This window comes from Neovison vison, chromosome 6 (genome assembly GCF_020171115.1).
Source record: "Neovison vison isolate M4711 chromosome 6, ASM_NN_V1, whole genome shotgun sequence".
Lineage (NCBI taxonomy): Eukaryota > Metazoa > Chordata > Mammalia > Carnivora > Mustelidae > Neogale > Neogale vison.
Window position 1 is genome coordinate 11,203,202 of NC_058096.1, and position 23,449 is coordinate 11,226,650.

Genomic DNA, 23,449 nt, shown 5'->3' on the forward strand with positions numbered 1-23,449 from the left:
CCGCGACCCAACTGCAGCCAAGGACCCAGCTGGAGCGCCGGGGAGCGGAGGGGACCAGACCGGACCAAGGCGTGGGGTGGAGCCTCGCGGGCGGCCGACGTCGCTCGCGCTCTGCCGCGCCTCGGGGGCGGGGCCACGTCGGGGGCGGGGCCGGCGTGCGCGGGAAGCGCCGGCGAGGAGGCTGGTGGGCCCCTCTGCGTGAGCCGCGCGTTATGGCCCTATCGGTGCCTGGCTACTCGCCCAATTTCAAGAAGCCCCCCGAGACTTTGCGGCTCCGACGAAAACGGGTCCGGAGCCGCGGAGCGGCCGCCTCACCCGGGGAGCAGCCCGAGCCGGCGCCGCGCCGCGCCGCTCTGGCGGCCGGGCTGCTCCTCCGCCCCTTCCCGGCGGCGGCGGCGGGCAGAGGCGGCGGCGGCCCGGCCGCGACCCGCAGGAACCCCTTCGCCCGCCTGGACAACCGGCCGCCGGCCGCCGCGGAGCCCCCCGACGGGCAGCCCCGCGGCCCGCAGGAGGTGGAGGGCCCGGTGAGTGTGCCGGGCCTGGCCGGCGAGGGGCTCTCGTAGTGCGGGGATTCGCTGTGAAATCCGGGCAAGTTGTCGCGGTCGAGGGGAAATGGGCGCGGAGAGCGGCAGGCGCCGCGGTCGAGGGGCCCTGAGCCTCGGGAGAGGCCGCTCTGGAAGCTGGGCTTTGTGTGGAGTGCGCCCCGCGAGCGCTCCGGCCGCCCGCCCTGAGGGAAGCGCAGGGCCCTGGGGCGCGCCCCCCCCCCCCGCGGTCCTGCCGGGCTTGGGCCCCCTGGGGGTTAGAGGTCAGTGGGAAGACGGCTCGGAAAATCCCGGAGCGACTCCTCCAGGAGGGCCGCTGCTCAGTGGGAAGATTACAGGAGACCTCCCTTCTCCCGCGCTCCAAAATACCTGGAGAAAGAGGAATGCTCGGGAGTCCTGGAGTCCGAATTTCCTAGCCCTTTTCTTACCCCAGAGCCTTTGAAACTTTTGAGATCTCTACATCAGTTATTAGGCGCACGTATCCCCGGCCTCCCCCCGCCACCCCATTTTGACAGTAAAGTTCAGACACTAAACTGAAACCCTGAGCTAGTGATTTGCATGTGAATTCCTGCACTTGCCTTCGCGGAGGAACTCGTGTGCCCGGTGAGGCTCTGTCCGTGTTCACGCGAACGCCAGCATCACTTAGGACTGAGAAGAACCGTTGTTTTCCCCCCTCAGTTTTTAGATTCTAATCAGGAAAATGATTTGCTGTGGGAAGAGAAGTTTCCTGAAAGAACAACCGTTACCGAATTACTCCAGGTAATAGTTTGTAAATGTTCTTAGAATGTATATTCTTATAATCTAAATCCATACCTCTCAGAAACATTTACTCGGAAGATCGCTTTGCCGGGAGTGCGGAGTGATCATCTGTGCCAGGGCTGTCGAGATGGCATCGGCACCGGCGTGGAGTTTATAGGATGTAAAAATGGTGTTTCTCGTGGTACCGACGCCAGGGTTGGTGTAGATACAGGTTCCCCTACTCCAGCTGTTCTGACACTGTTCCTGTGTGACCGGTGACAGCTCCAGCTCATCAGTCCACGCTTCGCTGCTGTTTGAACTTTGTCCTTAATTGAATCTTGAGACTCGATCCCCAGATGACCTCCGCAGGTTGTGGCATGTCACGGAACCTTGCTGACCCCACCACAACACACGCTCGATCTCTTGATACCAATCCGCGGATTTTCCTGTTGTGATGGTTTAACAGATAGAGTTTGTCCTAATAGGAGCAGGCGACAAGAGCTAAGACCCACTTTCCCTTTCACGGAAATAGATGGGGTCTTTTAGAAATAATTCCCCCAGGGCCCTGGGCTCCCTGCTCAGCGGGGAGCCTGCTTCTCCCTCTTATGCTCCTCCTGCTTGTGTGCTAACTCACTCGCTCGCTCTCTCGCTGTCTCAAATAAATAAAATCTTTAAAAAAAGAAAAAAAAGTTCCCCCTTACCTGTTATTTTTATGTGATGTCACCTCAAAGAATCATTGTAAAGTGGCGAAAATTGCCTTGAAAAGACAGCAAAACAGTCTAGAAGGAAATTTTAAAATCAGTAAATGCTTTTTACATATGGCCTCTTAAGAGCCCTGCCTGAGTTCTTACTCTTCCCTGCAGGAGCTGCTTAGTCCTGGTTCCAGAGTTTTAGAGGCTTAAAAGGTACTTTGTAAAACACTGGAGGGGCCCTCCTATGGCTCAGTCTGTTCTGTGTTTGACTCCTAATTTCGGTTCAGGTCATGATCTCAGGGTTGCAAGAGCCCGAGTTAGGCTCCCTGCCAAGTCTGCTGGAGGTTCTTTCCCTCTCCCTCTGCTCCTCCCCCACCGAAATAAATAAATAAATCTTTTAAAAAATAATAAAACACTTGGAATCCGGTTTTTGCTTTGACAGCAAGATCAATAGTAGATTTTGATTTCTTTTTTAATTATGATCATGGGAATAGTACATGTCTCTTGTAACTGAACTATATAGAACTGACAGGTAAAATGTGCCCCTCCACCAATACCACCCATAACAATAAATCCCCGCTTCTCAGAGAAAACCACTGTTCGAAACCACAGTTGAGAAACTCTTTCTAGAGTGTTTCATAGTGTGTAGTGGGTTTTAAGTGTTACTTACACAGTTTATAAAATTTTGACATTTCTGTGATCGTGCTGGTTGATCAAATCTGTAGATTAAGAGGGTTTTGGGGGGCGCCTGGGTGGCTCGGTGGGTTAAGCCGCTGCCTTCGGCTCAGGTCATGATCTCAGGGTCCTGGGATCGAGCCCCGCATCGGGCTCTCTGCTCAGCAGGGAGCCTGCTTCCTCCTCTTTCTCTCTCTCTGCCTGCCTCTCTGCCTACTTGTGATCTCTCTCTGTCAAATAAATAAATAAAATCTTTTTTAAAAAAATAAATAAATAAAATAAAAGGGTTTTGGGGATTGGTTGGTTGGTTTGGTTTTGGTACTCCACTAATTTTTGTGTTCTCTGTTTTCTAAAAGACTCCGCAAGTATCGTTCTCCGAATCTGATACTCCATCCTCAGAAAGTACCGAGTTACCTGTGGACTGGAGTATTAAAACTCGGCTCCTTTTCACCTCTTCTCAACCCTTTACCTGGGCAGATCATTTGAAAGCCCAGGAAGAAGCTCAGGGTGTCATCCAACATTGTAGGGCAACAGAAGTTACTTTGCCTCAAAGTATACAGGTAATTCTGAGAAAACAGATAAGTGTTAAAGGAACAAATTAATTGTAAAATGTGCTTCTCTGCAAAATGGCACAGATACTTCCTTCTATTAAGTTCTCCTCCTGACATTTAGAGACGCAAAGACTTGGGGAATTTTGTATTTCCTAAATGGTGCTTTCATGCAGTTTTTTCTGTCAGATTCAGTAACTGCCCATTAAATTTAGGGACCCGTCCTGAGAATTAGTTAATGGGTTGGGCAGGAATTGTTTGAACAAAGCCATTCTTTTTTAAGGTCTTTTGAGCAAGATAATCTAAGGGAAAGACATGGAAAGCAATTGAGTAGGATTACAAAGGCAGATTGGTTATTCTGCTGCTTTTGTGATACGATATGTTCTTTTTTTTATGTATACTAGTTCTTGCTTCGGGGCTGATAGTCTGTTGTGAATACTGCAGTAGAGGTAATGAGTTCTAGAATGGTTTTGGAGAAGCGTATTTGCTCTTCTCTCAAGCAGCTCATCAGCTCAAACTAGATGAAAAGTGATTACCTCAAAGAGGCCTTGGTACATCTTTTTTAATAAATAAATCAGGAGGATTTTTGGTTCATGTTACCCATTTGTACTGGCTGCTGTAGAAACAGTTGTGAGGGGAGAGCGGTGGAACGTAGTATTGCCTACTACAGTATGAATCCCCACAAATCCTCCTCCGTGGTAGTAGGCGGCAGTCAGTGCTGAGCCGAGGGAACGTTCCCCTCTGGATGTAAGTCTTCCTTCTGATACGTTTTAATAGTCTAGAAGCACAGGCAAGAATAAGCTACCTTTTAGGCACTGTAACTGCTATTAATACTTTCCCATAAGAAACAGTAAAGATTCTGAGAATAAGGGGCGTATCAATGCTTTTTAATGAAATCATCTACTTCTAATGTGCCCAAAGCTGTCCAATATCATCTCTGGATTTTAGGATCCCAAAGTCTCCACTGAGCTCCGTTGTGCCTTCCAGCAGAGTCTTATCTATTGGCTTCACCCTGCCTTTCCTTGGCTACCACTGTTCCCTCGCATCGGAGCTGATAGAAAAATGGCTGGAAAGATAAGCCCTTGGGCAAATGATGAAACCTTGCAACACATTCTAATGAGTGACTGGTAAGATTTTTTTTTTTTGTCGTTTTTCAGGCAGTTGTTTGTTTTGTTTTGTTTTTTAAAGATTTTATTTATTTATTTGAGAGAGAGAGAGAGAGAGATCACAAGTAGGCAGAGAGGCAGGCAGAGAGAGGGGGAAGCAGGCTTCCCGCTGAGCAGAGAGCACGATGCGGGACTTGATCCCAGGACCCTGAGACCATGACCGGAGCCGAAGGCAGAGGCTTAACCCACTGAGCCACCCATGCGCCCTGAGAGACTGGTAAGATTAAAAACTGGTGCATCTTAAAAGTGAATTTTCATTTTACCAGTGTTCTCTCTCCTTACTTGTGATGTGGAAATGTGTAGTGGTAAAATGATCTCTGTGTCCTTTTGAATTACTTTTTCTAAGCTGTGAATAACAAATGTTTAAATTATTAATTTTTTTTTAACTCTTATTCACTCTTCGTGCAGTTGTGAAAGTATGTGTAAGTGTTCCATAAGCATATACAGATGTTCTTTTATGTTATTCTCAGTGGCTGCTTCCTTTCTCATCAGCAGAAGCTGCTCAGAGAAAGGTCAGCAACCAGTTAGCAATTGTGTTTTATTTAAAGAAAAAACATTTAGTGATTAAGCAGTAAACACTATTGGTTAAAGTATTTAGAAGTCATCAGTGAGTCCCATGACCGATCTGAGTCCTGTAAAAGCCAGGTTATATATGTAGTGGCAAAAATTCGAACCATTTTCAGTAATACATGTATTATGTTTTCAATCACGTATCAAACCGAATGATAAAAAACTGAATTTTAGATGCTAAGCTAAATACATTTAAAAAATCTAAATTTTGCTGCTTCGTAGGTCTGTGAGCTTCACTTCTCTTTATAATCTGCTGAAGACAAAGCTTTGTCCGTATTTCTACGTTTGTACATACCAGTTTACCATCCTGTTCCGTGCAGCAGGATTAGCAGGAAATGATGTAATCACAGCTCTCATATCTCCTACAACTAGAGGCATAAGAGAAGCTATGAAAAATGAAGGTAAAACCATTGGCTTAAAATGAGAATACCACACTGTATCTTAATTACTTTCCTTAAAAGCTAAAATGTGAATTGTCTTTTTGCCAGTTGAATGGTTTTACCGATCTTACCTACAGAACCATCTTTATTTCTGATTTTTTTCCCCAGCAGTGCTTTAAGCTGTCCCCAATGCATAGCTTTAAGTTAGTGGCATTCCCTTCTCTGATCTGACCACCACGTGTTAACCTGGGAAGTTCCCATCTGAATATATTCCTCTAGAAATTCCTTGATAGTACAAATTACCCACCCCCTTTTAGTAACAGTTTTGCAACTGGGTCAACCATTAATGATCATGGAATCTATTTAGTAGGTTCAGTCAGTACTTTACAAAAGAGTACCTTACCACATGCAGCGAGAGTGTGTATTGTTTCCTGAACCTTTTGTTTGAAAGGAGTATGTGTGTGTGTGTGTGTGTGTGTGTGTGTGTGTGTGTTGGGCTACTGTCAAGAAAGCTTGAAAGCTAGTCCCTTAATAGATCAGGGGTAAAAGCTCAGATCTTTAGATTTCATACTCTAAAAAGTAGGGCATACCTGTTAAGTTCTTTAAGATTATATTAAAGAAAACTCAGTTATATTCTTCTTTTCTCATGTAGGTATTGAATTTTCTCTGCCGTTAATAAAAGAAAATGGCCATGAGAAGAAGGCATCTGGGACCAGCCTGGGACAGGGAGAGTATGTGATTAAAATCATCTTTTAAGGACTTACGGACGTGGTAGAGTTGTTTTGTAGAGGGAACCGTTTTATGAAATGGAAACTCTTAACTATAACAATTTTCTAGGGAACAAGTAATCAGTGATGAGGATGAAGATGAAAGTTTTTCCTGGCTGGAAGAGATGGGTGTGCAAGATAAAATTAAAAAACCAGACGTGCTCTCTATCAAGCTGTATCCTTTGTTATGTTAACTGCAGTTGGTTTCCATTTAATTCCGTTAGTGAGCTACATATGTAATAGTGACTGACAGCTTTCTTTGACTATAATCGTAAATTACCTTAAGATCATATTTAAACTAATTCTCCAGCACGACACTAAATAACAAACTCCCTCAGTACCAGTAAACCATGAACAATTACTACTATTTTTTTTAAAAAATGAAATTCCATGGAGAGCATGGTTGGTTTTTTTGTTTTTTTTTGACTAGAGAAGAAATTACTTTTTGTGAGGTGTCCACTTCTGGCAAATTCACATGGCCAAAGAGAAATCATTTTGATTTAAACCACTGAGTTATAATGGCAGCAGAGTGGGTGGCGAGAGTATTTCCAGTTCGGAATGGGAAGAAAGGGTCCGAAGTGATTCAGAATCAAGGTTTTTTCCCCATTGGTTATGGGATTTAAATTTGCAAGTTCCTTGATGGTCCTCTTCAGATGTAAAGAGAAACATGAAGTGCAAATGGACCACAGACCGGAGTCCGTTGTGTTGGTGAAGGGAACAAATACCCTGACGCTGCTGAATTTTTTGATCAATTCTAAGAGTTTAGTTGCCAGCTCAGGTCCACAGGCAGGACTTCCACCAACCCTCCTATCGCCTGTAGCTTTCCGAGGTGCCACGATGCAAATGCTTAAGGTAATGAAAAGGGGGGGGGATAAATCACTGATCCTCGTAAATTAGCCTTTTAAGAATAAATCAAAGTCTTCATTTTTAATAACTCCTGCCATTTTGTATGGTACAGATTCTGTCTTTGCTTTCCTCCCAGTGAAAAAAAAATCATTCATTTATAAAGATGTATCAAAGAAATGAGATCAAAATATAGTTATTACGGAAATTTTTTATTTGAATTAGATGAAAATAATTTTTTCTGACTGAATAAATATGATTGGCCACAAAAGCATTTTGCCATATGGAAAAGTTGCTCGATCTCATTTTGTCTCATTTCTTAACCAGTAAAGATCCTAGCCGAGGTTGTTAAATTATTAATCTCAAAGCTTGAATCATGGATAAGTGAAAAGAACAGCTGTCTATCTACAGTATTGAAAAAAATTATGCTTGTAAATACAAAATGTATAGTGAATGTTATTAGCAGTAGAATTTTTATTTACTTTTAAAAAATAGAATTGATTCTTCTATTTACCCAATATTCTGCATTGAAATTATGTTACTGAACTGGAATGGGAGTGAGGGGGAGTGGGAGGAGGTACGTGCTTCCAGTTAGGGAATAGAGGAAGTCGGGAATGAAAGTCCCCGCATCGGGAGCATAGTCCGCGGTACTGTGACAGCACTGTATAGCGACAGGTGGGATCTACACTTGAGAGCACAGCGTAATGTATACAGTTACTGTAGAATCACTGTTGGACCCCGGAAACCAGTGTTAACATTGTGTGTCAACTATATTTCCACTAAAAAAATTTTAAGATTTTATTTATTTATTCATGAGGGACAAATTGAGAGGGAGAAGCAGAGGGAGAAGCAGGCTTCCCACTGAGCAGGGAGTCCGATGTGGGACTTCTCCCAGAACCCTGGAATCGTGACCTGAGCCGAAGGCAGATGCTTGACCATGTGAGCCACCCAGGTGCCCTCCATTAAAAAAAAATTTTTATGAGGGAACCTGGGTGGCTCAGTGGTTAAACGTCTCTTAGCTCAGGTCTTGATCTCAGGGTCATTAAGTTTAAGCCCCAAACTGGGCTCCATGCTGGGTATGAATCCTACTTTGAAAAAAAATTTTTGAGGGCACCTGCATGGCTCAGGTTGGTTAAGCCTCTGCCTTCGGCTCAGGTCATGATCTCAAGGTCCTGGGATCGAGCCCCGCATTGGTCTCTCTGCTCAGTGGGGAGCCTGCTTCTCCCTCTCTCTCCCTCTGTTCTCTCTCAAATAAAAATCTTCGGGCTCTCTGCTCAGCAGGGAGCCTGTTTCCTCCTCTCTCTGCCTGCCTCTCTGCCTACTTGTGATCTCTGCCTGTCAAATAAATAAATAAAATCTTTAAAAAAAAATTTTTTTTTTCTTAATAAGACAAGTATATTACTAAGTCAGGCTACCACATGAAAAGTTATATTTGGAGGTGCGTTACAGATGGAGAATTAACATTTTTCCTCCTATAGCATTCTTTTGATGTCTTGTGAGCTGCTTTATGCTCCAGTCGTGTAGTAGCTGCCGTCACCGTACAGCGCTATCACAGTACCATGGACTCTTGCCTCTGCTCTGCCTTCTTCAGTCCATCGTTGGTTAGTAGAGAGGAAAACCCACATGAAGTTACTGAACAAGTCTTTGGCTAGGGACAAAAGTGTGAGAGATGGTGACCGTCAATTCTTCTTTAAATTTTCTTGAAGGCACGAAGTGTCAATGTGAAGACACAAGCTATTTCTGGATACAAAGACCAGTTTAGTTTGGAGATCACAGGTCCCGTCATGCCTCACTGTCTGCATTCTGTAACCATGCTACTCCAGTCTTCACAAAAGGGGTCATTTTCTGCTGGACTGTATACACACGAGCCAACTGCTGTATTTAATGCCTGCCCGTCAGTGAAGGAAGGACCGGGTAAGGTAAGGAGACTGCTGTAGGGACGCCTGCGGGGCTCAGTAGGTTAAGCAGCTCAGGTCATGAGCCCAAGGTCCTGCCTGGGCTGTTCCCCCTACTTAATGCGCATGCTCCCTCCCTCTCTGATAAATAAATTCTTAAGGACAAGAACATAGTAGTCAGCTGTAAGCATTTCGTCGTAGCTACTTTCCTCAGATGGAAGAAGTGAGTTACTATAAGCCGAACTGGTGTCTTAGGGTATTTAACTGCACTAATAGTAACTTTCTCAATCCTAATTACTAAGATGAAGGGGGAAGTTTGGTTTTTTTGAGGTAGATGTTAGGAATTTAGATTGTCGTACTCAACATGACTGGAACTTCCCCAACACAAAGAAAAGGCAAGTTATGTGTTCATGACCATCTCAGATCTGGAACTTTAGAATACCTGATTCTTTCATTATAAACAACTACGGATATTTAACTAGTATTTGCCTGCAATTTTTGTCATAGTTTTTATTTACAGGTTATAATTAAGACCTTTAAAATTGCCTCATGCTTTTATCATTTGCCAGTCTTCTAAGAGTAACCAAAATTATTTGTGGATGCTGGAAAATTTTTAGGGTTCGTGTCTATTGATAATGAACTGCCTTTATCTATGAACAAATAAGTAAGGCAGGTGTTTTTCAAAGTTCCATGGAAATTACTAAAATCGGAGTGTGCAGGGGTGCCAGGCTGACTCCGCTGGTAGAGCGTGCAACCCATGATACCAGTTTATTAACCTGTACTGTTCAGCGTTATCAATCCTAATTACTGAAAAGCCCCACACTGGGCACGGAGCCTACTTTGAAATCTAAAGGGCAACTAGCTGGTTCAGCCGGAAGAGCATGCAGCGCTTGCCAGGGTCATGAATTTGAACCCCACGTGGGGTGGAGAGTCCCAAGAGTGAAGTCTGAGTGTCCAAAGACTGATGTGCTTTCCAACTGACCTGAGTACAAATTTCCACAGGAAACCGTTCGTGAGGAGCTCACTAACTGTGGGTTGCATCGTAAGACTCTGGACCAACTTAGTCGAACACCAATACTGGGAAAATCATCTTTACGACATGTGGAAATGAGTGACTACATTTATAATTGGAGATCCTGAACATCAAAGTAAGCCTAAAAGGAATCTTTGAGGAAAAAAGCCTTCTAGCAAGGAAATTCAAGATTGTTATCCCTTTGGCTCTAAAGTTCATTTTGGAAGTTAAAGGAATAGAACTATCTTTAAAATATTCAAATGTTTATAAACATTAATCTTTTACTTTATTACATGAGTTAAACAGAGGATTAAGATTTTAAATCAGCATTTTTACTATTCTGATTAGCTCGTTCAGATATGAAGATAACCCCCAACTTCTTAGAAGCATCAGTAACTTGAGGCTTCCAGACTTTCAACCTAATTTATAAACGGAGTAGAAAACTGAATGTCATGAAGGTCAGTTTTTCCTTGCAAATGGGAAGTGAAGCTAAATTACTGTTATCTCCTGGCATTATGACTGATGGCATCAGGGTAAAACTATATTTGATAAATCACCTGCAATTATAGGCAGGTTCTAACTTTTTATAAAGATAGAAAACAAATGTAGACCATACCTGTTGCGCTGATGATTGTTGATGTGACTCTTAGTTGCTGCTTTCCTTCTGATTTATAATTATTCTCTTCTCAAAGATATTAAATTTGGTTTTTTAATGCATGTTAAATCAGATAAGGTATTTTGTATTCCCCACAGAATAGTGTTAATAATTGTAATGTATGCTCAACTGACATGGTAAAGTAGTATTTATTGCTCCTGTAGGGTGTGTGTGTGTGTGTGTGTGTGTGTGTGTGTGTATAATTCAGATTTTCTTAAAAATAAAAGTACTTAGAAATCAAAAGCATTGGGTAAAGAAGTAACAGTATTTAGGGAAGAAGTATGTGTTCACTTTATGATCCAGAAAATAAAACACCACATTTATTCCAGAGAAGTTTATATTTGGGCCTTAAGCTTTTGAAAATAAAGTTTAGAGACATAGCATTATGAATACCACTGTAATACACATGAAATATTCTATCAGACCCTAAAAATTAACATGAACTTAAAACTTTCTCATAGTCAACAAAATAGTGGCTGGGTGCCGATTTTATTAGATAAGTTGGTTACAGCATTTTAATTATCATTTAACGTCTATCTAGGTGTAGCTGAAATTCAAAATGCACATCAAAGTAAAACTATATCACAACTCAATGCCATACTAAATGTACTTGGCCTCTGCAGTAGAATTCTAATCAGACTTCATTTTGACTCCCTTCTCATGGCCCAGGTGGCTTTGATGGGAATGCAGGACTTAGTGCAGATCATCACACAACATACCACTTTCTGTTTATAACCTCTACAAAATTTTAAGGGGAGATGGTGGCATTAGCCCTGTGGAACAGATCTTGCTTAATTACCTCAATAACACTGGCCCAGTATCTGTCCAGCAGAACCCATTGTGAACTAGTACAAGGTGCACAGCCCTTCACTGATTACAGGCAAGTGTTACAGCAGCCTAGCCATAAGGAAGGGAGGTTACATCATAGTACAAAATACAGTATAAAAGCGTTATTTAACATTCCACACTGAAGATTACGGATGCCTTCAAACAATCGTTTGGATGTTAGCCACTTAAACAAATACATCACTAAGGTAAACAATATAAACATACCAAAACCCTGTATGGTTAAATACAATTTCCATGGTACAAAAATCAAAGCCTGGAGATGTTTGTACAGATTGCTTTTTACACAATGTCTTAAATTGCCAAATATTTACAACATTAAAGAGGAAATACATTTTGATGCAGAGTAAAATTATCTGAAATGATTAATATAAAACCTCAATCTATCTACGTGAGGCACTCCTGAAGCAAGTGGCATTAGCCATGAGGTCCTTTGGTACAAGGCCCATTGCTTGAAGAACCACAGTAGCTGCTGTGGCTTTAGCATGCTTCTTATTAGGGCTGGCAAAGCTGGGCTGGTAAGCGCTTCCATTTATCAATACCTATTCAAGAAAAACATACAATTGGGCTGGTAAGGGCTTCCATTTCTCAATACCTATTCAAGAAAAACATACAATAAGAACAGCATCAAACTTTAATATCTATTAGCTTTGTATTTTTTCACTAAATGCTAGAAAAATAATTTACCAAAATATAAAACCCACACTGTGTAAGTCAAATTAATTTCAACCCAGAAAAAGCAAATCATTTGGGGAAAGGGACTGCAAATTAAAAGCAGGTCTCCAAATGGGAGGGCGGGGTTGGGGGAGAGGTAGGGAATGGAGAAAACCCTGATAAAACTATTAAAATTAATTCTCCATGTTCCATTAGAAAATGTCAACAAATGATTTACCAGATTTGCCCATCTTTTTCCCTCCATCATTTTTTGAAAAATAGGGTATTAACAGGTCATGTTAAAGTACACTTATTTTAAAATCCCAAATCCCTACCACTTCTGCCCACACATACACATTCACTCCCAACCCACAAGGTATCAATCCTGTGACCATACAATGCTTATCCCTCACCCTCCAGGCGTCAAATTAATAAGGGTACATAATGCAGAAATTCATATTTACCCTAAAGAGAAAATGTTTGCGATGATCAGGGCCACTATCATGGACCAAGAGAAATTCTGGTGGTTGCCACCTTCTCTTATTACAGATTTCCATCAAAGCAGACACAGGATGTTTGCCTACAGAGGGAAAAAAGCCATTAATTTTCACTCTCTGTGGTAACGAATTAGGAATTCAAGGTGGGGGATGGGACAAGAGGAAATTAAAATGTGTTCTCACCTGACAGATCTTTCATTGCAGCAGAGAAGTTTCCGGACCTCTTTTGTGCTCTTTCTCCTACTGCAACAAGACCTTTAAAATAAAAAGCCAATGTTCACTGAATAAACTCCAAAGCATCATTTTAAACTTATACAATGATTTGAGGAACGTGAATCACAACCAATAAAATATTCAACTCCCACTACCCTTAATTTTTATGTAATTTGACTTGTTTCCCTGTGTTTCAATATATAAACTTAGATACTTTATGTTCATATACCTTGATACTAGAAATTGGAAAAAAAACAAATGTTCAGAGAAACAGAAACTTAGAATATGAATAGTGCCATATTTAACATCTCCAGGACTGTTTCTAAGTTTAAAAAGTAGTGGCTATTTACTACAAGTGATTTCTAAAGGCTTCCAATGCCATTAAACAAAATGTCCAATTAAAGTTCCCCAAAAGGTGAGGATTTTAGGCCACACACCCTGAACAATTAAAAAAAGAGGGTGTCTCTAAAATGGGTCTGTATTTTTCCCAGCAAACAACCACTTTCTGACTTATCAAATAATATCAAAAGACAGTCTCACTGCATAATCTCCCTTTCCAATGGGATTTCACTGTATTACTAGCCAAAATCCATGCTTTCCTGGGAATTTTCCATCAGTTCCTCACTAATTTTGCCACTATGCTTCTCGAAACCCAACACTGTTAACACAACTCCAAAAAGGATGTTCCCTGTAACTACATGACGCATTCACAGATGTTCTCTTCCAACCAGTCACCTTCTAGGACACAAAAAAAATGTGTTCAACTTGTATAAGAGAATGCCAATGTGGTATCAGTACAATGTCCTTTCCTAATTTGATCCAGAATTTGTATTGATGGCACAGCAAGGATGACTCTCATGCTATTTCCAGACTATTTTGAGAATCATGACGATAAATCCTACCAATTTCAAATTTAAAAAATGGCATCACAGTATTCATAGACTATCACAGTATTCTCTGGATGACAATACAGAAATTCTGATGCAAAACATTTTATAAGACACAATTTGGTTCGAGCTGGTTGGTTTCCAAATTCACTGACAGAGTAATTTAACTACATTAACTTCAACTTTACCTTTCTGTTTGCAAAGTTAAGGAAAATTAATTCCAGTTTTGAACTTCCCAGTTCTTAAAAATCAGGCTTTATATGAGCTATTAAAAATCACAAAGCTGGCAGCTCAGCCCCATCTATGTAAGACGTTTTTCCAAGGGAAGGTATTATTTAAAAGGTACCAACTGGCTGTCACAAAGGAGCACTAAGTACATATATACATATTTTTTTTTAATGTGAGGGGAGAGGGCAGAGGAGGGAGAGAATCCCAAGCAGGCACCACACCTAGTGCAAAGCCTAATGCAGGGCTCAATCTCACAACCCTGAGCATCATGACCTGAGCTGAAACCAAGAGTCAGATGTTTAATGGACTGAGCCACCCAGCAGCCCACCCCACCCCCCGAGTGTATTTTTAATACTTAGCAACTGTGTGCAGGCTATGTAGAGAGATCTCCACCTGAGTAGCAAAGTACTAGTAAAGACAAAAGTCCCAAGGTGGCCCAAGCACAAGGTAATACGAACAGCTGATGCTGCGGTCAGCAACTGGTCTCCAGCCCCAGCCCAAGAAAACTCAACTAGAGCTTAAGAAAGGGACATGCAAAAGGGTTTATATAAAATGAAGACAAAACAGCACTCTAATAGGAAATAAGAAGAATATGTGGGATAAAATATCTGAGAAAGAAAAAAACTACATCCTACCTAGAAACAAAGACAAGTATATGAAGTATATGTTCCCCGAGAAGAAAAAAGAAAAGGGGAGAAAAGGGGATACCATTTACTAAACTAAAATCTAGTTGAAATTTCAATTACACTGATTTATGCACACTTCCATAATATTAAGCAACTAATATAAGACCACCTTTTAGCTCAAATCAGTGACTCCATCCGTATCCATAAAAGCTGCCACAAATGAGCAGAACTTTCATGTCATAACAGCTGTAAATATGCCCCACTTAAATATCACGGACATCAAAATATAGGAAGGTTACTTTGGAAAAAAGAAAGAAAATTTTTTTAAAGAGGCACCTGGATGGCTCTGTCGGTAGAGTGTAGGACTCAAGATCTCAGGGTTGTGAGTTCAAGCCCACACTGGGTATAGAGCTCAATTTAAAATAAAGTAGGATGGGGCGCCTGGGTGGCTCAGTGGGTTAAAGCCTCTGCCTTCAGCTCAGGTCATGACCCCAGGGTCCTGGGATCAGCCCCGCATCGGGATCTCTGCTGAGCAGGGAGCCTGCTTCCCTTCCCCTCTCTCCCCCACCTCTTTGCCTGCTTGTGATCTCTGTCAAATAAATAAATAAAACCTTAAAAAAAAAAAAAAGGGAAATTTAAAAAAATAATAAAGTAGGATGGTAATGAGACCCTAAATATTAAAGGAGGCGTAATCAACATTCCCCGAAACAATGTGTTACCTTTTCGGTCTGTCTTAAAATCAACTAGGATAGGCTCCTTATTTCCTTCTTTGTTTTTTCCTAATCCTTCTCCTTCTCTCCATCCCATTTTTCTCATCAAAACGGCTCCCATTCCTCCAGTTACCGGGGCTGCTCTTAAGAACTGATCCTATCCAAAGAAAGAAAGGTAAAATGTCCCCATTGCACAGTTAGAATTTGACTACAAACTCAGTGTAACTTTAAAAAAAAAAAAATCTTATTTTACTTCTAGATCTGATACAGCAATTAAAATTTCTATAACTTATATACATACTGTAGTGTGGATGTTCTAATTATTTTCACATTAACATAAGAGTATTTTCAAAGTCAAATAAGGCAGATAAATGGCGGTTTAAAACAGTGGCCCTCATGCCCCCCTCCAAAAAAAAAAAAAAAAAAAAAATTAGAACACTCCTGTTTTCGTCCACTATTTAGGTTCACTGGTATCTCTTCTTAGCTTGCAAAATAAAAAGAAGGCAATGTTAAAACAGTCAATAATATTAATTGTCCCAGGTGTACCTAGTTAATGAATAAAGCCCAGAAATCATTTAGAAATAGTTTGGACACTGAAGAAGCATACTGTTAACATCCCAAGTTTTCTTCCCCATTCTACCATAAAGCAAGTATAAATATTTTACTAAGAAAATCCCTATGAAGCAAAAAAGAGAAGTCTCTGTATTTACACAGTAAGAAACGGACAATCACATAAAATACCCTGTCATTATACCAAACTGAAACTGAATTCTTTTAAAACCTAGCGTGATGTTAAAAGACTTGTAAAAAACTCCTTAAGCGTTTACATACCTAGGCCTCGGTGGCAGCAGTGTTGTGAATAGTAGGGCTGGCACTGACCGGGGCAAGAAGACAGCTACAAGGATTTGGCCCTGAAACAAGTTTCCATACAGAGGGGTGAAAGTTCACAGGTTATTCTGTGAACAGTCATCTCTCTTGTATCCAACCCACTGAACCATAATTTCCATCAAAGCAGCAAACCACTTAATGTCATAAGATGCACAACTCTCTACATTAGCATGGTCAACAGTTGTTTTCACACATTGAGAAATAAACAGGCAATGCCTCTATTTTAAAGGACATCCATGTACACAAAGCAAAAGAATTCTACTGTTGAGGTTTATGGCCATTTTTTAAAAAATTTGTAACATCTCCAAATCCTGCTTTACTTCCCCTTGTTATTAAATTTTAGATTTACATTTTCTAGCAAATCTACAGTAAAAGTCATTAACTTATCAACAGAGGGAGTCAAAACTTTTGGTAGCTCTGGAAAGAGTATGCATAAATCGTTTCCTGTATTGATAAGTTAATACTAAATTTTTTATTATCTTGTTTTTACACACAGTAGTAAAACTGTATCGTCTTATTTTTTCCCCAGCTTTGTAAATTATATGCTGGGGAGCAGGCATGCCAATGACGTGTGACTAGACATTAAGTTCAACCAGGTGCTCTGATGGAAGGAGGCAGCTGTGGAGGTAAAAACATACCCCTGGTTCAGTTCCTTATTTGGTGCAGGCCATGCAGTGTTGATGTATAAAGAGAAAAGTTAGCTGATGCTTGGGTATCGACTGCCTTGTTGCTACACACCTAGAATGACTTTTACTTACTTCCAGGTTCATCCGCCCCTCTTTTCCAGGCAACACTCCTAAAAAAAAGGGCAACTGTGCAGAGTATAATGCAAATCCCCAAAAATCCCAGGCTTCCAACTCAGTTTCCATTCTCTACTATCTTCATGTTTCTTTACCCCAGTGTGTACACAGTTCACCAAAAAGCTGCTTAATCTAATGAAACTGTAATAGCAAACAATACCCATCGGGTATTGTCCAAACCACTCAATTCCAAAAAAGAAAGGTTCTTTTAAATCAGTTACCAGTTAAAAATGTTTTACTGACAAACAGTAATAATGGTAAACTCCTCATTCTTTTTCATCTAAGAATATACTGTAACAAACTAAAAAGAATATGGAGAATGTTGTCATTCTATGGAGTTTTTAACAAAAAAAGAGGGTGCTGGGCAATAGCAAGGCAAGAAAACCTGTATGATCACTAAAAAAGTTTTCTAAATGCAATAAAGAGACATTTTGTGGTATTTGACAGTGAAGATGTTAAATTTTCAGCTAATGACTTCTCCACATTTTTATAAATGTTCCCTCCTTTGTATCAGTAGCAAATGTTCTTCTGTAAACATATAAATGGTAGGTTTTCTGAAAGCACAGCCTTCTTATTTAGAAACTTCTCTGATGAACAAATCTCCTAATTTATCAAAATGACTTACGTAACATTTAACATGATGTGAATTATTTAAAACCTGTCAACTGCCTAGAAGACTGGAAGTCCAAAAAAAAATTTAGGGAAGGTCTGCGGGGAACCAATTTAATCCTTAAGAGATTCATTTTTGGCAGGTTATGTTAACGTGATTTTTAGAACTATATAAGCATTATGGATCAGTACTTCATTATCCAAATGGAAGTCCAAAATTTTGCAATGGAATAGCATTCAGAAGTTTCTACCTAATAACGTACAAAACTACTTAATCTGTATGTGTCTAAATGCCCATATAAGCTTCAAGTTTAACTTCGTGAAATACTGAGCACTCAGCTTCAAGATTAAATAGTGTGAAAGAACTAAAAGTATTCAAATAGGTGTATAACTGTAATTCTTCCCAATGAGATGAGAGCCATTTTCAAGTACTACACAAATCACTATTTTTAAACACTGTAATAGTTAAGTCCAAAATGAACTCAAAATTGAAAATATTTTGCTAGATTTTCATCTTTTTTCTAACATCGATCCCTAGTAAATTATAAACAAGTTGTAAATTTTCCATAAATCTGACCATATGCCCACCATACACCTATTATAATGTGCAACTATCTCCCCCCCAATGACAGACAAACTGAGGGTATATGTCTTATATTGTTAATAAGAGGGTCATTAGAGATAATGCTATCAAAATTGAAGTATTATGAGATTAAAAGCTCCGAAGCAACCAAAATCTCCTTTTGCCGAAATTCAGTTCATTCCCTAGCAATCAGCCATTCTTCAATAGGTGCTAAGTCCCGTCACGCTATTAATTACCACCCTGAGAAGCAGTAATAAGAACTTGTCTTCTTATGACACTTGGAGACTGAAATTCCAATTACTTGCCCATGATCACAAAAGCAGTCAGGAGTACAGCGGGATAAAGAAACCTTCCCAATCCTTTAGACCACGCGGCCTCCCACTTCAGCACTGCCATGCTGCCAGTACTCCTGAAACAAATTTCCCATCACCCATCCAACCAAACCACATCCCTTCACCAGAAGGCATTTAGAAAGCCCTTCATAACCACCTAAGACTCCCCCAACAATGAGGCAGCCGTAGGTGGAGTGCACAGGTCTCCTTGCAGGAATCTGAAACCAGGAGCACCTACATCTTCACAGCACGAGGCGTCCGTCCTCTCCCTTGTATTTAGGTCTTACTCTGTTTTTTTCATGAGATCAGTGGTTCTCAAATTGAGCCTGCGGATCACCAGAGGCCACCAGGGCCTAAATGGTGGTCCACAGAGAAGTATCCTCCGTCCCCTCCCCACCCGCTTCACCACCCCTTCAGCACTGCCCACCCTCCCCCACACACACTCCAGCCCCCCTCCCCAGCCGTCCAGTCCCATGGCAAAATCACCACATGCAGAGCTAATCCTGGGGCCTCCCAACCAACTTGCTGTAACCGGCCGCGGACAACCACTGGGATCGGGGACTGGAGATCACCAGAGGGATGAGGAGGAAGGGCCAAGAGTGCTTACAAGAGGGCACAGGCACTAAGGAAGGGGAAAGGAGGACAGAGGAACAGAGAAGTGGAAAAACTGGGATGGTAAGAGGGCTCTTGGGGGCAGTGATCCACCAAAAATAAACCTGTAATAAAGTATCCCATGATGAGAAAAAATTTGAGAACCACTGCTTTGAAATCATTAGATTAGTAGTCCAACAGGAACTGTGGAACATTCTGCACAGCACCTAAGATACACTGTTAGCATTCAAAACAGTTTTAAAAAACCACCCCCCAAAAACCCAGTGGCAGCAATACAGAAATAAAACTTGAGGATATAAACTGAGCAGCTCTTAAGCCCCATTTATCCATCTGCCATTGTCTCACAAATCAGGTCCATCTTCAGTGTCCATCTTGAGTATGCACACAGCACAAATTTACTCATGAATTTTGGTTAAAGTCACTGGCCTCTTTGTGCATTTTTAGTAACACGTTTTCTAAAAAAATCTTAACTTTGTACTTGGCCACTTTCATCTATGCGGCTGTCGTGTACCTTTTTAATCCAAGCTTGGGCACCAGTATTGGCCAACTGCTCCTGTGTCAGAACCTGCACTCCCGTACTTCCGGTAAACTGACCGGGAATGGAGTTCAGCTGAGCCCAGGCATCGATCTGAAGGAAAAACAAATGCCTCAATGAATTAAGTAAAAGTACTTACCTAGTCAAAATCCCACTGATTTATTTCACTACATGAAACAGTTTAGGTCATTCTTGAAAAGGCTGACCTAAAACTTCAACTTTTAAAACAGTATGCTGAATTTTTATACGTATTTAAAATTTTTTCTTAAATGCTCCAAAGAAGCACTTTGGTAACATTCAGTGGGTCCCATTTGTAACAAGATCTGAGATGTATTTCTAACAACTAAAAAGCGTAACTGTAATGCTCGTCCTTCAAAGTATCACATGAATACATGAACACAGAAAACAGTTTGTACAGCAAAGGATCCCCATCCTCTGCCTATGTACACATATAAACGTCATAACCACTGGAGTTTTTTAACTGCCTTTTCTGTGGTATTAGAAATCCAGAATAAATTTGAGAGACATGTTTAAGGAGTAATAAACACAGGAAATTGTACAAACACATAAAACAGCTTTCTTTAAAAACTGAGCACTACGTTAATCACCAACATTTATTGTGCAGGTTAAAGAATCAGTTGTCAGTCCTTCAAAGTAGATTTACTGTACCCTGGTATTGTCAGGGAGTATTATTTTCTTATCTGTCTGAATGTGTATTTACTGTTTCTATACAGATCTACCAAAGGAATGCAGACGACAAATGGAAAAGCTGTCTACTGTTAAAAGTACAGACCATGGACTCAGACTGCCTCATCACTTTTTTTTTTCAATTCCAGTGTAGTTAACATAGAGCATCATACTTGCTTCAGGCTGACTAACCACTGTCAGTTTCCTTCGCTGAAACTGCAAGTCATAATAGTACCTACATTTCAAAGGACTACTATGGGCACAGAGCTACTTTTATACACCAGATAACGAACTCTTTAAGGGAAGCGAGTTTTTTCTATTGTACTCTCCTAAACAGTTCCTGCCACATAGTACACAATAAATATTTACTAAATGAATGATCGTGCCCCAAATCACTTTCATTTTAAATAAACTAATAATGCCAAATTATTTATATCCTTGGATTTTTAAGATAAGGACCTACATTTCAACAGCATGCCACAGACTTTGCTTATGACACAACTAATTAAATTCTCACTTAGACATTAGAACAACTACATACCCGTTCCTGAGCTCGATTTAACATGCTCATGGCTTCAAGGTCAAATGCATTTTCACTGAGTCTTTTCTGAGCAAGTGCCCGCTCACTCATTGCTGTTGAGATGTCCACAGGCTAAGAAAGAAAACATAGATAATTATCTCAAATTATAAGAGACCCCCTAAATTCTAAAAAATGCTCTATAGCTGCTACATGTCATAGAAAATAGTCTTTAAAAATTAACAATCTTGCAAAGTACAGGGAAAAAATGCCAAAAAGGAAACTTGGAAAGTAGATGACGATTTAAGAGAAGTTATAAAGTATCAGAGGCAGCAGCTGAACTCAACCCAAAATGTGATTTCATATTTTCTACTTTATCAAATTACAATCATAGAAAACTGCAAAGAACTTAAAACTCTCTGGCCTTTACTAATGAGTCATTTACCAAAAAACTAAGAAATTCTGAACTATTTTCTAACTACTAACTTTATATGCATAAGTTTTCATTTTACCTTACTTATTAGCATAATGTTCAGAAGCAATAAGCAAGGTTCCTGAACAAGCGAGCAGAAAACCACTATTGTTATCAGTGGTCTCCCCTTCACTCATCCACACAGCTTTTCATCTTCTTACAGATGCTCAGGGGTAATTTGGTCTTAGGAACTCCATTTCTTTGAAAAATATTTCAGTTCACATACATTAATGACCCAAATTAAAGTATTTCTCTGGGAGTACAGAACATGAATGGAAAACACTTAAAATGAGGTATATCTGAATGGACTTAGGTCTTCGTTTTCAAAGCTCATACCTTACCTGTAAAAACTTTGTGCTAAGCAGATTGATTTTATAGTTTAACTTTTTTAAATGTTTCATAATGTCCAGGAAAATTCTTAAAAGGGTAATCTTTAGAGCATATTCCCAATTTACCAGATTTGTGGAAGGCTCAACCGTAAAAGAAAAATCAAGTATTTGATGTTCTTTATTCTAATGTTAAGAGCTCATACTGACTTGTGTCAACTCACCAATTTTTAGCACCCAAGAAAATTCATTTTCGGAAAATGTTTATTTGACATGGGAAGGTTTTCCCAAATTCATTTACAAAGAATGATTAATGGGTACTGCATGGATATGACAAACATAAGAAGTCAGTAAGATACGTTAACGGCTAAGGATTTTTCCTTAAAATTTAAATCAAGGCTATCTGTAATTTAACTGTGTACTGCATATGAAATACTTCTTCTAACTCAAAGACCTATATAGCAGAAAAAGAGTATGTGACAATGAGAGACTAGTTCTATCTCATGCATTAAGAATTACTAATCTTTTTGGGCGCCCGGGTGGCTCAGTTGGTTAAGCAACTGCCTTTGGCTCAGGTCACCATCCTGGAGTCCTGGGATCGAGTCCCACATTGTGCTCCCTGCTTGGCAGGGAGTCTGTTTCTCCCTCTGACCCTCCCCCTTCTCATACTCTCTCCCTCTCAAATAAATAAATAAAATCTAAAAAAAAAAAAAAAAAAAGAATTACTAATCTTCCTTTTCCTACCTTCAGAATGAACCCCTTTTTCTTGCATCACTCTTAGTTATCTTGCTGAATCATAATACTCTGCTAGCAAAATAAAATTTTTTCACCCACAGATTCTTATGTATTACCTTCTTAAAAATTAAAGTAAAACGATTTTAAACTCATTCTGTAATTATACTGTTTATAGATCTCAGGAAAGAAGATCTTAAATTTCTCAGTCAATATAGTAATTATCCATACTAATTATGTCTGGGGCCTATAAAAAATATGTAAGCAAAATCACAAGTAAACACTAAAAGCTTTAGTATCTTCACTCTTCTACTCTAATTCTGATTAACTGCTGGTACTTTAAATGAGAACCCAGATATTTCAGGCTGAAATTTACATTCCTTTGGACTATCTTAGATGTTTCCTAAAACTTTGGCAGGATTATCGATGTAATTTGAAGGCCCACCAAATACACCCCAAATACTGTTCATCAACCTTGCCTGAACTAATCTGTGTAGCAGTCTATAAACTTTTGATGTGTAGATATAGATGGGTTTTTATCAAATAAGTCTAAGCTTATAGGAAGTAATGTGGAAAATCTATCTACCCACCACCCTAAGCCCTGATTCCCAATTTTCAACTATGAATTTAGCCTTAAATATGCAGTTAAGATGGCTCTGAAAGCTCCCAACTTTTCCAGAATAAAATCTTTCCCAACTGGAAAGCAAATGAATACACCTATCTTTGAATTCCGCCATCTGGAAACATATCTTCATACTTTTTTCTTTTTAAGGCTTTACTGAATAAGCAGATAACCTAAATGTCTCGTCGTTTATCCCCAGGGTGAAACTTCATTCAAATCTCAGTAATACTCTGTTATATTCACATTTCATGCTGGAAGAAATTTTAATGACAACCTTGATGTTTAATATAAATTTGCTTTAGATAGAATTACAACTATTTTCTTCCTGAAGTAACATAATTTACTCAACAGGCTTACCAAGTGAGCTGCAAATTCATGTCAAAACCTTATTACCCAACAGTAATCTATTAATTTTATATTCGTATTTTTAAATGTGAAGAAATACACTCAAAATAAAATAAACCAGGATTATCTTAAATACACTCAAAATAAAATAAACCAGGATTATCTTAACCGCTCAAGGATCCTCAAGAGTTTGAATCAAAAACCATGTTTCCAGGTTTTCAAGGTAATTCAAAATATGCAATAAT

The 23,449-nt window shown here is 40.0% G+C and overlaps 2 protein-coding genes across 3 annotated transcripts in view; one reads left to right on the plus strand and one right to left on the minus strand.

Annotated features, from left to right (window-relative positions):
- Nucleotides 1-182: 182 nt before the first annotated feature.
- Nucleotides 183-10,612, plus strand: DONSON (DNA replication fork stabilization factor DONSON). Of its 2 annotated transcripts, none has more exons than XM_044250990.1 (10): nucleotides 183-524; nucleotides 1,221-1,301; nucleotides 3,004-3,207; nucleotides 4,144-4,322; nucleotides 5,154-5,332; nucleotides 5,964-6,042; nucleotides 6,149-6,253; nucleotides 6,732-6,930; nucleotides 8,628-8,840; nucleotides 9,819-10,612. In XM_044250990.1, exons 1-10 carry the CDS (start codon nucleotides 213-215, stop codon nucleotides 9,954-9,956), a joined length of 1,689 nt encoding a protein of 562 aa, XP_044106925.1. In that variant the 5' UTR covers nucleotides 183-212; the 3' UTR covers nucleotides 9,957-10,612. The 2 variants fall into 2 exon arrangements, with proteins under 2 accessions (XP_044106925.1, XP_044106926.1); XM_044250991.1 differs by having other exon boundaries at nucleotides 8,628-8,835; nucleotides 9,819-9,920.
- Nucleotides 10,613-10,802: 190 nt separating this feature from the next.
- Nucleotides 10,803-23,449, minus strand: part of SON (SON DNA and RNA binding protein) — a 33,021-nt gene continuing 20,374 nt past the window's right edge. The window contains 8 exon segments of the mRNA XM_044250985.1: nucleotides 10,803-11,682; nucleotides 11,685-11,741; nucleotides 11,743-11,871; nucleotides 12,448-12,563; nucleotides 12,664-12,735; nucleotides 15,154-15,301; nucleotides 19,480-19,596; nucleotides 20,732-20,842. Of these exon segments, the coding sequence (XP_044106920.1) occupies nucleotides 11,497-11,682; nucleotides 11,685-11,741; nucleotides 11,743-11,871; nucleotides 12,448-12,563; nucleotides 12,664-12,735; nucleotides 15,154-15,301; nucleotides 19,480-19,596; nucleotides 20,732-20,842 (936 nt within the window). The 3' untranslated portion in view covers nucleotides 10,803-11,496.